Consider the following 16,186-nt stretch of genomic DNA (forward strand, 5'->3'; position numbering starts at 1 on the left):
GCTACTCAGAGCTGGAACAAAAACATACTCAAGTCGAGCTGAGCTTGAAGCTGGTTCAGGAGAAGCTGACAAAGGCAAAGGAGGAGACCGAAGGTATGTTTGGTGAGACCCTGACGACTGCTTTTCCCCTTGCTTGTTTCAAAATCTGATCTTGCTGTAACTTGCAGGTAAGGTAAGGGAGGCCCAGCAGAAGAAAGACCTTGAGCTAGCTGAGAAGATCAAGCTTGCTGACGAGAAGTTAGCTTCAGTCACCAAGCTCGAACAAGACAATACCAATCTGAAAGCTGCTCTTGGGATTGCCAACAAGGAGGTCAGTCGACTGAAAACTGACAAAGCTGCCCTGACCGACCAAGTCAGCAAATTGACTGAGAAGAAAACTGAACTGGAGGCCTTCCTGAGTGGCCTTGCCAAGAAGTTGTTCCTTATGCTTGAAGGTAGACCTCCATGTTTGGCAAATATTTCCAATTGTGGCTTTTTCCATTCGACTATCTCCTTGACTTGGTGATCACCCTTGCGGAATTTTGTCAAAACTTTGAAGAAGAAACCAGCCGACTAGAGCCAAACCTTGACCCCGTCAATTCTCCGGTGAACGACGAAGTTGCCATGGATGTTTTCCGACTGGAGTCTCGTGTTGCAGCTGTCGTGGACTATCTCGCAAGGCTGAAGGCCGCCACATCTCGCATCGACTCGACGCTCTGGCCTGAGGAGACACTTCAGAATGACCTTGAGTCGCTGATGGCCCGCTTGAACACGATCCCTGGTCGAGTGCAGGAGTGGAAGAAGTCTTCGGCTCGGTGTGGTGCAGATGTCGCTCTGTGTCTGGCCCGAGTCCACTGCAAAGATGCGCGAGAAGAGAAGCTGGCGGCCCTTCGGGTGGCCAATACCAAGAAGCACGACTTCAGATCCTTTATGGAAACTTTCCTTGCAGCTGCCACTCGGATCGCCGACGGGATTGACCTTGATGAATTTGTTGCACCTTCCAGCCCTCCACAGGAGGGGTAAAAAACTTCTTCTGGCTCGACGCTCTAAATTTGCCTCGGTATGCCGAGTGAAATTGTAACCGACAAACCTTAACAGGCTTGACGCCTGAGCACTTTCGGTTCCTTTAGATGTCGATTCAAACTTGGATTTGGTGCTTGAATACGATTGCCTTCGGCTCGGAATGTCTTTTGCAGGTTCAAAGCAAGGTGCCTGTGCTGCAATCGACTTATTCTTTAGTCCACTTAGACGAGCACTGGGCTGCAGCTAAGCCCTCGAGTGAGAGGGTTGCTCTTCACTCGGTAGGATTTTTGTAACTTAGGCGAGCACAGGGCTGCAGCTAAGCCCCCGAGTGAGAGGGTTGCTCTTCACTCGGTAGGATTTTCACAACTTAGGCGAGTGCTTGGACTGCAGCTAAGCCCCCGAGTGAGAGGGTTGCTCTCCACTCGGTAGGATTTTTATAACTTAGGCGAGCACGCGGCTGCAGCTAAGCCTCCGAGTGGAAGGCTGGCTTACCACTCGGTAGGATTTTGATAACTTAGGCGAGCACGAGGCTGCAGCTAAGCCTCCGAGTGAGAGGATTGCTCTTCACTCGGTAGGATTTTCACGACTTAGGCGAGTGCTTGGACTGCAGCTAAGCCCCCGAGTGAGAGGGTTGCTCTTCACTCGGTAGGATTTTTATAACTTAGGCGAGCACGAGGCTGCAGCTAAGCCTCCGAGTGGAAGGCTGGCTTACCACTCGGTAGGATTTTGATAACTTAGGCGAAACGGATTCGCAGCTAAGCCTCCGAGTGGGAGTCTGGCTCACCACTCGGTAGGATTTTTACAAACTTAGGCGAAACGGATTCGCAGCTAAGTCACCCACTGAGGGGAATTTCATTGGACAAAAAATAAAAAGTGACAGATATTATGGAGGAACTATGACACTTATTATTTTGAGGTCCATGAACTACAGAAGTACTTTATTGCAACTCATCCGAGTGATAAAGCTTAAGTGTAAAACGGGCGGAGTAGCTCCGCGTTCCAAGCTCGGGGCTCGTCGATATTATGCTCGACGTTGTAAAGACGGTACGCCCCATTGTGGAGAACCTTGGTGACGATGAAGGGGCCTTCCCAAGAAGGAGCAAGCTTGTGTGGTTTGTGCTGATCCACTCGGAGAACCAAATCCCCTTCCTGGAAGGCTCGACCTCTCACGTTTCGGGCGTGGAAACGCCGCAGATCTTGTTGGTAGATGGTCGACCGGATCAGAGCCATCTCCCTTTCTTCCTCTAAAAGGTCGACTGCGTCCTGCCGCGCTTGTTCAGCTTGTGCTTCGTTGTAGATTTCAACTCGAGGAGCATTGTGGAGAAGATCACTCGGCAAGACTGCTTCAGCTCCATAGACCAAGAAGAATGGAGTTCTTCCGGTCGACCGATTAGGCGTGGTCCGCAGTCCCCAGAGTACAGATGGAAGTTCGTCGACCCAAGCTCCAGCCGCGTGTTTGAGATCACGCATCAGTCGAGGCTTCAGTCCCTTGAGAATCAGTCCATTAGCTCGCTCTGCTTGTCCATTCGACTGCGGATGGGCGACTGATGCGTAGTCGACCCGTGTGCCCTGGGAGTCGCAGAAAGCTCTGAATTCCTCTGAGTCAAAGTTCGACCCATTATCCGTAATGATGCTGTGCGGGACTCCATATCTGAATATTAGTTCCCTGATGAAGCTAACAGCAGTACCGGTGTCAAGGCTCTTGATTGGTTTAGCCTCGATCCACTTGGTGAACTTGTCGACTGCCACCAGTACATGCGTGAAGCCACTTCGTCCTGTTCTCAAAGGACCGATCATGTCCAGCCCCCAAACTGCAAAAGGCCAGACGAGTGGGATGGTCTTTAAAGCTGACGCAGGCTTGTGCGACATATTCGAGTAGAACTGACATCCCTCGCACTTATCTACTATCTCTTTTGCCATCTCATTCGCCTTGGGCCAGTAAAATCCGGCTCGGTATGCTTTGGCCACGATGGTCCGAGAGGACGCATGATGACCACAGGTCCCCGAGTGAATATCATTGAGGATGAGTCGACCTTCTTCTGGTGTTATGCACTTCTGACCAACTCCAGTCGCGCTTTCTCTGTATAATTGTCCTTTGATTACGGTAAAGGCCTTAGATCGACGGACGATCTGTCGAGCCTCTTCCTCATCCTCCGGAAGCTCTTTCCTCAAGATATATGCGACATACGGAATCGTCCAGTCGGGAATGACCACCAAAACCTCCATGATCAAGTCGACCACCGCTGGGACTTCAACTTCAGTCGGATCAGTGGCGCTCTTGGGCTGCGGAGTTTCTTCGGTGAAAGGATCTTCTTTGACTGACGGAGTGTGTATATGCTCCAAGAACACACCACTCGGAATGGCTTCTCTCTTGGAACCTATCTTTGCTAGATCATCAGCTGCTTGATTTTTCAGTCGGGGTATATGATGGAGCTCCAACCCCTCGAACTTCTTCTCCAGCTTCCTCACTGCACTGCAGTATCCAGTCATGGCTGGGCTTCTCACGTCCCACTCTTTCATCACCTGATTGACCACTAAATCCGAGTCGCCATAGACCATTAGGCGACGGACGCCGAGTGAAATGGCCATGCGCAACCCATATAGGAGGGCCTCATATTCTGCCTCATTGTTGGAGGAATCAAAGTGAATCTGGAGCACATACCTGAGCTTATCTCCTCTGGGGGAAACCAGGACAACCCCAGCACCGGAACCATTCAACATCTTAGAGCCATCGAAAAACATGGTCCAATGCTCCGAGTGAACTTCAGTCGGCTGCTGTTGTTCAATCCACTCGGCGAGGAAATCTGCTATCGCCTGGGACTTAATGGCTTTCTTTGCCTCAAACTTGATATCAAGGGGAAGAAGTTCAATCGCCCATTTGGCCACTCGACCAGTTGCGTCTCTGTTGTGCAAAATCTCTGATAGTGGAGCGTCGCTGACGACTGTGATGGAATGGTCAGAGAAATAATGAGCAACCTTCTTTGTGGTCATGTATATTCCATACACAAGCTTCTGATAATGAGGATATCTCTGCTTGGATGGAGTCAAGACTTCAGACAAATAATACACTGGGCGCTGAACTTTGAGAGCTTTTCCTTCTTCTTCCCGCTCGACCGTTAGCACAGTACTGACGACTTGTCCTGTGGCTGCGATGTAGAGCAACAGAGGCTCTTTGCTGATTGGAGCAGCAAGCACCAGCTGGGTGGAGAGCAGAGCTTTTAGCTCGGCAAACGCTGCATCAGCTTCTGGAGTCCACTCGAACTTGTCAGCCTTCTTCATCAGTCGGTAAAGAGGCAGTGCCTTTTCACCGAGTCGTGAAATGAATCGACTTAATGCGGCCAAGCATCCAGTAAGCTTCTGGACATCGTGCGCTCGCACAGGGCGTTTCATTTGGAGAATAGTGCCAATCTTCTCTGGGTTAGCGTCGATTCCCCGTTCGGAAACGAGAAAACCGAGTAACTTGCCACCAGGAACTCCAAATGTGCACTTTGATGGATTGAGCTTGATATCATACCTTCTGAGGTTGACAAATGTTTCGGCGAGGTCAGCGAGCAGGTCGGAACCTTTTCGTGACTTGACAACAATATCATCCATATAAGCTTCCACATTCCGACTGATTTGGGTGAGTAGACACTTCTGAATCATTCGCATAAATGTGGCTCCGGCATTCTTGAGGCCGAATGGCATGGTGATATAGCAGAAGCACCCGAATGGAGTGATGAAAGCTGTTTTTACCTCATCGGGCCCGTACAGACGGATCTGGTGGTACCCGGAGTAAGCATCTAAAAAAGACAACCTCTCGCATCCCGCGGTTGAGTCAACAATTTGATCTATGCGAGGGAGAGGAAAGTGATCTTTCGGGCAGGCCCGGTTGATGTGCTTGAAATCAATGCACATTCGGAGCGACTTGTCCTTCTTAGGAACCATGACGACATTAGCGAGCCACTCGGAGTGGTAGATCTCTCGGATAAATCCTGCCGCCAACAGTCGAGCCACTTCTTCACCGATGGCCTTTCTCTTCTGGACGGCGGACCGCCGAAGATGCTCTTTGACTGGTTTTGCAGACGAGTCGACTCTTAGGCGATGCTCAGCCAGTCCCCTGGGAACACCTGGCATGTCAGCGGGCTTCCATGCAAAAATGTCCCAGTTCTCACGGAGGAACTGGATGAGCGCTTCTTCCTATTTTGGGTCGAGTGTTGTGGAGATGCGGGTCGGAGCTGCTTCGGGGTCGGTCGGGTGAATGTGAACAGGCTTCGTCTCACCGGACGACTGGAATGCAGACTCTGTGGCGGGCTTCTTGGATCGCAGCAAGTCACTCGGATCTGCGTTTTGCTTGTATTCTTCGAACTCGACCGCTGTCACTTGGGAATCGGCAATCTTAGAGCCCTTCTGAAAGCACTCCTCTGCCTTTTTCCTATCACCGGTGACAGTGATCACCCCTTTGGGACCGGGCATCTTCAATTTGAGGTACACGTAACATGGTCGAGCCATGAACCGTGCATAGGCTGGTCTCCCCAAAATGGCATGATATGCACTTTGAAAATCCACGACCTCAAACGTCAACTTTTCTTTGCGAAAATGCTTCGAATCACCAAACACTACGTCCAAAGCTATCTGGCCGAGTGACTCGGCCTTCTTCCCTGGTATAACTCCATGGAAGCTCATGTTACTAGTGCTCAGTCGGGACATCGGAATGCCCATACCTTTCAATGTGTCTGCATACAATAAGTTCAGCCCACTTCCACCATCCATCAGCACCTTTGTCAGTCGAGTGCCTTCGACAACTGGATCGACCACCAAAGCTTGCCTCCCGGGGGTGGCAATATGAGTCGGGTGATCAGATTGGTCGAATGTGATGGGTGTTTGAGACCACTTCAGATAATTTGCCTTTGCTGGGGCAACCATGTTCACCTCTCGGTTAATCACTTTCAGTCGACTTCTGCTTTCCACATCTGCAAAGATCATCAGAGTGGAGTTGATATGCGGATATCCTCTCTCACTGTCCTCTTTGTCTTCGGCCTTGTCCGACTCCTTCTCTTTGTCCTTAGACTGTTTTCCCTGAAACTGCTGGATCAGGAGTCAACATTGGCGAGTGGTGTGCTTTGGGTAAATGATATTCCCCTCTTCATCTTTCTTCGTGTGAATGTGACACGGCATATCCATCACGTCGTTCCCTTCTTTATCCTTTACCTTCTTGGGGTTCCAGGATCCTTTTGGTTTCCCCTTAAACTTTCCTTGAGTCACGGCGAGAGCCTCTCCAGGAGCTGCCGGTTCAGCCTTCCGCTTCTGTTTCCGACTGGTGTTTCCTTTTTCCGACTGACTCGGCTTGTGCTTGCCGCTTCGGAGTCGGTCTTCTTCTTCGCCGTTGGCGTACTTGGTAGCAATATCCATCATCCGACTCAAGGTCATGTCACCGGTTCGACCAAATTTCAAACTCAGTTCTCTGTTCTTGACGCCGTCTTTGAAGGCGCATACTGCCTGATGATCAGAGACATTTTCCACAGTGTGGTGCAAAGTGATCCACCTCTGAATATACTCTCTGAGAGTCTCATTAGTTTTCTGCACGCAGACTTGCAACTCTGTCAATCCCGCTGGTCGCTTGCAAGTCCCTTCAGACGTTCTGACGAACACTCGGGACAGATCTTCCCAAGTGTAAATGCTGCTAGGAGGTAATTGAGTCAACCATGCCCTGGCAGAACCTTCCAACATGAGGGGCAAATGCTTCATGGCCACCTCGTCGTTCCCACCACCGATCTGAACTGCCACTCGGTAGTCTTCAAGCCAAGTTTCAGGCTTAGACTCACCAGTGAACTTGCTGACTCCTGTTGCCAACCTGAAATTGGGGGGGATAACTGCGGCTCTGATAGCTCTGCTGAAACATTCAGGACCAGAAACATGTACTCGACTGCTCGTGGGTACATCTCTGTCGAGTGCGCCTCGATGGGCTCTGTTCCGGTCGACCAACCCTTGCACGATAATGGATCGCGCGTCGAAGCCTGGCTCTCTGGGGTCAACTGGAACCCTACGCCCTGTACTGTACTGACGCCTATCATCTGGCTGCCGAGGAGCGTAAGACCCACCCCTCGGAGGGGAATAGGGTACTCGACGCCTATCATCTCGGTCGAGTCTGTCGCCATATTGATCTTGCCGATTCTCACGCCCTTCGCGCCGCGGAGGCGATCTGGGGCTGTGAGCCGACTGAACCGTATTCACAGTGACAGATCGACTGTGAATTCTGTTGCGCGACTGAGACACGGCTGAATTCTGATCTCCTGCTGCCCGGAGCAGATCCCTGATCTGCAGCAAACCTCTGCCAGCTTCCGACTGCGAAGGCTGAATGGACTCTGCTATACGGGTCGCAGCTGCTAAATTCTGAATTGGGGTTCGATATACCTGAGTCGGCGGGAAGAGTTGACGTCGACTGGTGTCGGGAACTCGTTGCCGCGCGCGCTCGTCGAGTGCTCGCTGAAGGTTCTCCAGTCGAGTGCGCTCGGCCAAATTGGCCAGACGCGCCTCCTCCAAGGCACGAGCCTCGGGGGTTTCTCCTGCGATGGGAATACGCAGGGAATCCTCGTTCCTGCGGCGAAGCTCTTCTCTTTGCAGAGAGTCGAGTGGCTCGGGCTGGTACTCTTCGTAGTCTCGTGCAGGGTCGCCGCCGTCACCTGCTCCACCACCACGGGCGAAGCCAGGAGGGCTGCGGGGCCCGTCGACCATCAAGATTTCCGCCGCTGGATCACTGCTTCCGCACTCGGATGCAGTCTCTCCGGAGCCAGTCGACTGATCGAACAAGCCGTAGAGAGATTCGTTGGGCTCGATTGCCGCAACTTGTGTAGTGGCCGATTGGCGAGCCACTGCGTGACTCACCCATCGCTGAAGCCTCGACCGGCCTGAGCGCTTGCGCTGGCGGGAGACCGGGAGGGTGGACAATGGAGGAGCCGACCGATACTGGGTCGACGGTTGCCGCAGCAGAACGCCGCGGACACATGCGCGAAAATGCGTCGCACCGCGGACGGGGAGCGCGTCTACGTCGAGTGGAGCCTCCTGGAGCCATGCGGAGTCGTCGGCGATGAAGGTGAGAGTGCCGAGACGGATCTCTTGACCCTTGACCAAAACTCCAGCAGACACCATGATGAGAGTACTCGGAAGAATCGCAACTTCTCCACAAAATCGCTAAAATACCTGCCCCAAGGTGGGCGCCAACTGTCGTGGTTCTAAGCCTGACAGTAGAGTGGGGGGTAGGTATGGAGAGGCAAGGTCCTAGCTATGGAGAGGTTGTAAGCACGAAGGATGTACGAGTTCAGGCCCTTCTCGGAAGAAGTAACAGCCCTACGTCTCGGAGCCCGGAGGCGGTCGAGTGGATTATGAATGTATGAATTACAAGGTGCCGAACCCTCCTGCCTGTGGAGGGGGGTGGCTTATATAGAGTGCGCCAGGACCCCAGCCAGCCCACGTAGGAGAGGGTTTAAGGTGAGTTAAGTCTGGGGCGTTACTGGTAACGCCCCACATAAAGGCCTTTACTATCATAAAGTCTACTTGATTACAGGCCGTTGCAGTGCAGAGTGCCTCTTGACCTCCTGGTGGTCGAGTGGGTCTTCGTGGTCGAGTCCTTCAGGCCAGTCGAGTGAATCCTCTTTGGTCGACTGGAAGGCGACCTCTTCTAAGGATGTCCTAGGGTAAGTTACTTGGATCAGGTCCATGACCCTACCCTAGGTACATAACCCCATCAGGCTGATCCCCCCGAACGTCTTCAAGGTTTCCGTGGCGAGTGTCAAACCGGGCCACGAGAATTTGCCTCCTCCAATACTAGCCGGGGATGACGACGAGACACCGCGGTGGCTTGGTGATTGTTGCAATGGGTGGGTCCTGTTGTGGCCAAAGAGTCTGTTTCGTCTGGAGGCGGTCGGGAGCACACCCACGAGCATGCAGCCTCAGCAAGGTATGAACATCAACACCCCACCTACCCAATTAGCATCGGGTGTCGGGTTGGGTGATAGCAGACGGGGTAAGGAGGTGGCTCCATTAGTCGCTGATGACGTCGCCATGGATGAGGATGAGGACGACGATGGCGCTGAACAGTATGTCTATACTGGCGCCTCCTCAGGGTTTGAGCGTCATGAGTCGGTGCCTGAATTGCCGTCTCAACGTATTATGGACGACCTTCCGGTAGTAAAGAAGTCTAGGAAGAGAGCAAAGAAAGGCAAAAAAAGCTGATTCTATGATTCAGCCGCCTCAGCAGCCTCGGCTTCAGGACCGAATAGATATCCCCGATACGGATAAATGGCATATCCCCAGTCAACCAATCCTACGTGCAACAGCGCTATGGGCCAGATTCGGCGATCTAAGGAGACTTCATGACGATGTGCTACGGGTAGAGAAAGGCCTCTTCGCCTCGAAAGATCTAGGATACCCACTCTACGTGGTTAACATTCCGTGGCAAATATCGTACGTCGACAGCTTCCCCGCGGATAAGTTCTTCCTCCGATTTGATTACATATTCAATATGTTTCACGTGAAGAAGCTGGATTTTACATTTGTCCGCTTTTATGCTTTGCACATGAACTACATCATCGGGGTTGAGCAGATATCTAATATCTGTGTCGCTGACCCGTACTACATGCACGAGGGCTTCTTGGGAGTCTGCGCAAAGCACCGTGAATACGCGAGGGATTACATCATCAATTTCATGCTCGCCAATAAGGACGAGGCGATTCTCGTGCCTTATCATCCCGTGTAAGTCATCCGCGCTGCTATCGTTCCTTTGATTTCAATCATTTATTTGCACGATGGAGGCTAATTAATTTGAGGTGTACTTATTTTGCGCAGCGGCGGGCGCGCCGTCCTCATCATCCTCTACCCCCGATTCTCCCACGCTCTTTACTTGGACTCGTCGAAGAACATTCACAAAAAGGATTACACCCACATCAAGGATGTTCTCGACAGTGCTATGTTTTACTACCAAACAAGGGGTGGAGAGGTCAGGGACAAGAAGACAAGGGGTGGCAGGGCCGCCTTCGGCCATAAGACCGACTTCTGCAGCATCCAGCAACCGAACAATTCTCTTAATGATGGATTCTATGTCCTACACCACATGCTGGAGTACAGACGGGATCACTAGAACCTTCGCATGTCACCTAGATCCGGCGATGCCCATATTCTGCAATGGGCAAAGGACATAGGAGATATCGAGGATCATCGACTTCGAGCTGAGTTCTATAACATCCAGTGCGAACTTGCCCAAATCATCATGAAGGAGGTCGTCGGAAAAACAGGGATGTTCTACGGAGAAGGACAAATGTCGCAGGAAGACATCCGAACATGGATAGCCTCTCAGCGTCTCGACATGAAGCCTTTCACTAAGCTCAAGGACTATCTCCCAGACTTGGATGGATGGAACGACATGTTGGAGTGATTGTCGATATAGGACAATGTGTCCGTTTAGTCCATACTTTCTGTATGAAAAAACTTTGAGTTATGCACGGTGAAACTTTATTTGTGATGTAATTAAATAGTCCTCCTCCTCGACTAGCGAAAATCACTCTAGTTAGGGCATTTTGGGGTACGATGAACTTTGTTATTTATGCTTATGATATGTTGTTTCTATTTTTGCCAAGTCTGTCTCTTTCTGTTGCTCAACTATGTATGTTGCATATCATCGACTCATGTGATGATGCAGGTGCATAGATCATAGATGGCGAAGAAGTGCTACGCCAGGAGTATATATAAGACAAGTGGCCGGAGTGTCAGGCCCAGGTGTACCGGTTTCCGGTTTCCGAGCGACAGGCAGTAGTTAGTTTAGGTTCACGCTGATGCGAGAGAGGAATACGAACTCATGTACTCAAAGTGATAGCTCTTCTCGCGTATATCATTGTTTAGATGGATGACGATGTATTTGCAAGTAATCGAGACTTGTATCGCTATTTTCGAGATGATGACGAGAGACCACTTTGTGTTGGATGATGATTATGATGATGACATGATTTGATGAGACTAATTGTATGTATATGCTATGATACATTTGTATGTGTATGATATGCTAAAGATTATTGTATAAAGTCTATTCAAATACAAAACAAATACAAAACAAATATGCAGGGAAAAAACTAATAAAACTAGTAGTAGCGAGGGGGAAAATATAGCAGTAGCGCCGCCTTACCAGCAGCGCTTCCCAGTAAACAGCGCTGCAGATAATATCAGCAGCGCCCTTTTCTAAAGAGCGCTACAGCTATTCATGTATAGCAGTAGCGTGGGACAACAGGCGCTACTGCTATATGTTAGCTGTAGCGCCTTATTAGTAGCGTCAATCCCTGCGCTACTAATAGGCCCAAAACCTGCGCTGCTGCTAGGCTTTTTTCTAGTAGTGATTGTTATTGTGTTTATTCCTATCAGTTAAGATAAATATATAACTCTCAAAGTTTTAACTATGGGTGTTGGAGGAGATAGATCGGGCAGAACTACAACCTGAGGTTGTGCAGGTTTACGGATACCTCTTGCCAAGGTTATATTATTTTAGGTTTTGGCGAAAAAATATATATAATAGGTAAATAAAGATCAGTTCATCACTCAAATAATTATGAATACCAATGTAGTAAAGGTATGATGTACATTTTCAAATAACATTTTATAATTCTTTGGTAACATCACTGAAAACTATTGAATTGTGTTCTCTAATTTATTATAGTTAGCTTTGTTTCTGATTGGGCGTTAATAGAAAACATATCTGTGTATTGATGCATTCACATTTGAAGGGAAACGGCTGAAAATGAAAGGCGACATATTCGATAGTTTTTTCTCTCATTATTCACAATCTCAACTTAGGGAGTGTCTAAAAGAAATTATGGCATGATTTGTTTCCTTCATTCTTGATTTGTTCAATCTCATACCATATGCTCTGCCCTAGGTTCAAAATACAAAATCTGGAGCCTTGCTCTGAAAGTTCAAGGAGGTGGAAGCACCAACAATGCCCTCAACAGAGCTGCTCAATTGGATTTGAATCCAAGGATGACATCCAAGAAAAGGTACCCAACTTCCTTTATTGCATTAACCATACTAGAGTGGATGTATATGGTGTACTTGGGCAGGGATTCTCAAGGAATTCCAAGATGGTGGCTGCATTTTGCACTGAAATTATGAGGTGAGGCTCAAAAAGATACAGTGGTTACCTGCGGGCTGCGGCGGCGACAACAACGGAGACTAGCCCGGGATCTGGGACAGTGGATGCATTGAGCTCGAGGTGAAGATCAGTCACTCCATCCACGGTCACTATTTTGTTCCTTCTTTTTTTGGAGATGAGCTAAGATGCACGCGTCACTTGTTTCATCAATTGTGTAATGAACTTTAAATTTTGTTCCTGATGATCCCAAATCTGATTTCTCCTGACCCCTACTGCTTAATATGCCTATTATGTAATAACATTGCATAGTATAGAAAATAAAGTGGAAGGGGCGCCTTCCACCTGGCACCGCCCAGCTTCCTCCGAGGCGGCGCCACCAAGTGGCGCCCCAACCACTAATAGAGTATCATTGGTGCACTCAGCTGACTCAATACCCTTCATAATCATGAGAACTACTATAGTTACCTCTTCTCTGCAAACTTTCTGAAAGAAAGTGCGCTGAAAATCCATCTAGACAAGGTGCCTTGATGGGGAACACTTGAAACATGGCCTGCTTGATCTCATCTTGACTATATGGTGCATTAAGACTACCATTCAATGCCGAAGAAACTTTACATGGGACAATGTTTAATACCTGCTCCATATTTTGAACACCGTCATACATATATAAATTGGAATATAAGGATGTGCTCATCTCTTCCAGTTCAGCAGTATCCTCCGTCACTCTTCTATCAGGGAGTTGCAGCATCTTGATTTGGTTCTTCCTCCGACGACGACTCGCCCTGAGGTGAAAAAAATATGTATTTTTGTCGCCGTGTGAAAGCCATTCCAGTCTAGCCCGCTGCCTCCATAGTATTACATCGCAGTGAAACTTGTGGGAAAGCTAGTGGAATGAATATTCACGGTCTTTTTTTTGTTTTGTTTTGAGAGAAAGCCCTTTGTGAAATTCAACGAACCAAGCCCAATACACAATAGGTCCAGCCCGGCCTGGACCATTAACGGACTTCCTAATATAAGAATCTAAACCTAACAGCATTCGCACACACCACGTCGCCAACCCAGCGCCGCACTCGATCGGAGCAGAAGCGCGGCGAGGAATGGCGAAGTGGGGGAAGCGCCGGACGAGGACCTCGCCGCCGGCCGCCGCCCTCCCCTCCACCACCACCATCTCCGCAAACCCCGCCTCGTCCTCGCCGTACTTCCTACCGGACCTGATCCCGCTGGTCGCGAGCCGGCTGACGACCCTGGAGGACTTCTTCGCCCTCCGCGCCGCCTGCCGCGCCTACCGGGCTCGCCTCCCGCTGTCGTCGTCCAACCTCGCCTCCCAGGGCCCGCTCCTCCTCGTCCGCCACAAGGCCTCTGACTCGGAGGCTCTCTTCCACGTCCCCCTCCGCCGCATCCTCCGCTTCCGCCTCCCTTGCGCCCGCCGGAGCCCCATCCTCGCCTGTCTCCGCTGGCTCTTCCCTGCCCGCGTCGCCCCTGGGGACCCTAGCCCCACCTCCTTCCACTCCTTCGGCTGCCGCGTCGCCATCCAAGACGCCAGCCGCCTCGACCTCCGCATCCGCCACCTACTCACAGGCAAGCGAGCCGGAGCCCGCCACCCTGGCCCGCCAGAAGAGTGTGACGCAGTTATCTTTTCCGGCGACCTCATCATTGCATTCACGCCATGGCGGCCTGAGATCTACTACTGCCGCACCGGGGATGCTTACTGGCGAGCGGCTTGGTGCGATGTAGGCTACCAGCTTTACAGTCTGATCTCCGTGAAAGGCAAGCTCTATGCGCTGACTTACCCGAATTACGGCCTTGCTACCGTCGAGCTTGACAACAATTCGGCAGTGTTATCGTTTCTTGAGGATAAACTGAGTGCGCAGACAGTTCTGAATTGTTCGACTTTATGGCTCGCAGAGTGCCACGGTGAGCTATTGCTCGTTGTCAGAACCTCTACGTACCATGTTTTCCGGTGGAAGTCTCCGGAGAGGAAATGGGCGAGGACCGAAAGCCTTGGTGGTTGTAGCTTGTTCTTCAATATTCATGAGTTTGCGGGTTCCCTTGGTCCAGATCATCCAGCAGTTCGAAGGGACTGCTTATATTTTACTGGGTGGTCTGGGAACTGGAGTGAGTATTCTTTGGTTGATGGATCTTTGCATGAGAATGTTGTCGACTACCCTGGGCAAGCAGCAAGGAAGAATTATGTACCACTGGCATGGGTCCTTCCAAGCATTTGCTGATGTAGCAAAACACATACTAGAACTGTCGAAGTTTTCAAGGTACATTTGCTCCCTAGCTAGTGACTAATTAATGGCTTAGTTTTGTGTATTCATTTTGTTAACCATAATATTCAAGTAAGTCTTTAGCACTAAGTGTATATGAACTTGTATATGAATGGATATCCTGCTCAATGCCTTCTTAAAATTCTTCATTGTAATTTTGACAAGTCCTAGAAATTAGTCTTAGGGTAGGGTTTGCTTATTTCTCTATGACAATGCTTGATGACAACAGCAAATAGTGGAATGGATATTTAGTGAATTAACCATCATCACTTGGCAACAGAACCCCATACATATTGCAGACTGACATTGCAATCTAATTAATGCCCTTATTGGGCTTGCCTAGAAGGGTTTGGGTGGTGTGTGGCACTTCCTTCGCTCCTGCAATGCGCGGGGGCTAGGATTTTCCTCCTACAACCTATTCGCGCGGATGGTAGACGAGGTCGGTATGTACTAAATAATCAATAGGCCCAGCCCAGTAGGCCAAATATACCTACTCCCCTTATAATGCTCAAGTCTATATCTAGCTTGAAAAAGTCGATTGTCGTCGTGATGAGTAGTAATTTCCAGTGTGCTTCCACGCAAATGACTGCTGGGATCGTGGATCTGACAGCCTTAGAGCAATGTCATTTGGATTTTGGAGAGGTGGTCGGACATGGATGTTTGGGCAAAAAGTTACGTAACAGTGGCCTCACATCGTGTTGAGGTTGTCCACTCTGTTCAGGGTCAAAGACATGGAGTTTAGATGAAGATAATAGCAAAGTGTGATGCCTCGTAGGATTTCTTAGAGATTTCTTTTATTTATGAAGTTCACGAGTCCAATGTTGATTCCCATTGTTTAGCTACGTCGTAGCTGCAGCAAAGAATCAATTCGTTGCATTTTTTTCAGTGTGTTGTGCCTAGGTGTGTTTGGACTCCGGAGTATTGTTGCTGTTGCTCTGGACATGGACGAAACACCCTTGTCCTGTTAAGATAGGATTTATGTGGCTGGGTGTTGAATTTTAAGGGCGACGGGGGAGATGAATAGTTTCTGCTGGAGTTGCATTGCAGCGTTGCTTTGGGGTCTATAATGCTTTGAATTTTATGGCGGGCAGGGGAGAAGAACAGTAATATGTACCCTGCTAAACCTAATGCTGTTATTTCCATGATGTTCACATGTGTTCTCTTCTTGGTCTGCCTTGCAGAAGAGAAATTTACCTGCTCTTGGCGGTGGCGTGCAACTGCGAATGGGGGGAGGCCGTTACAGTGTGCTCTGTGGTCTGTAGCATGATGATGAAGAGAACCGTGGCATTCCTGGTTTGCTGGTAGTTCTAGTGCTTTGTTCAGCTGTTAGTACTCCCTCCAATCCATTTTACTTCTCGCTACTTTGATACAAAGCTGTAGCAAGTCAATGACAAGTAATATGGATCGGAGGGAGTAGTAATTTCTCTCGCTTGTCTTCGGTTTGCTGCACACACACGTTTTGTGTGTAAACAAATAATTCTTTTGTGTCGATCAACTTCTATGAAATGAAATGATGTTGGGACCGACGGGCTCCTATATATATGTCCTGAAAATAATATGTTTGGTTGATTGTGCTGACCTGAATTGTACATTATTTATTATTCTATTAATGATATAATGAATAAAGCCCACCGATGATTCCACTAAAAAATGAAAATAGAGAAGGTGTAAAATACTCCTGAATTTTACTTCTTCTTTTCCACACAAGAGTGACAGAGTTTGTGCCATCGGTCCCCTAAAAAGAAATTAAACATGGTTGCTCTTACGATTGTGGCACTGTCAACACGCATAATTAGTGCTTTCA

At 49.4% G+C, this 16,186-nt stretch overlaps 1 protein-coding gene across 1 annotated transcript; it reads left to right on the forward strand.

Annotated features, from left to right (window-relative positions):
* Positions 1-13,209: 13,209 nt before the first annotated feature.
* On the forward strand, positions 13,210-15,815 carry LOC119273115. Its single transcript, XM_037554400.1, has 2 exons — positions 13,210-14,379; positions 15,564-15,815. The coding sequence occupies exon 1, from the start codon at positions 13,210-13,212 to the stop codon at positions 14,338-14,340; it is 1,131 nt and encodes a 376-aa protein (XP_037410297.1). The 3' UTR covers positions 14,341-14,379; positions 15,564-15,815.
* The last annotated feature ends 371 nt before the right edge of the window (positions 15,816-16,186 follow it).

This window comes from Triticum dicoccoides, chromosome 3A (genome assembly GCF_002162155.2).
Source record: "Triticum dicoccoides isolate Atlit2015 ecotype Zavitan chromosome 3A, WEW_v2.0, whole genome shotgun sequence".
NCBI classification, from domain to species: Eukaryota; Viridiplantae; Streptophyta; class Magnoliopsida; order Poales; family Poaceae; genus Triticum; species Triticum dicoccoides.

What these genes read in the sequence shown, in the direction of transcription:
- LOC119273115 (XM_037554400.1), top strand. Translation starts at nt 13,210, where the DNA reads ATGGCGAAGTGGGGGAAGCGCCGGACGAGGACCTCGCCGCCGGCCGCC.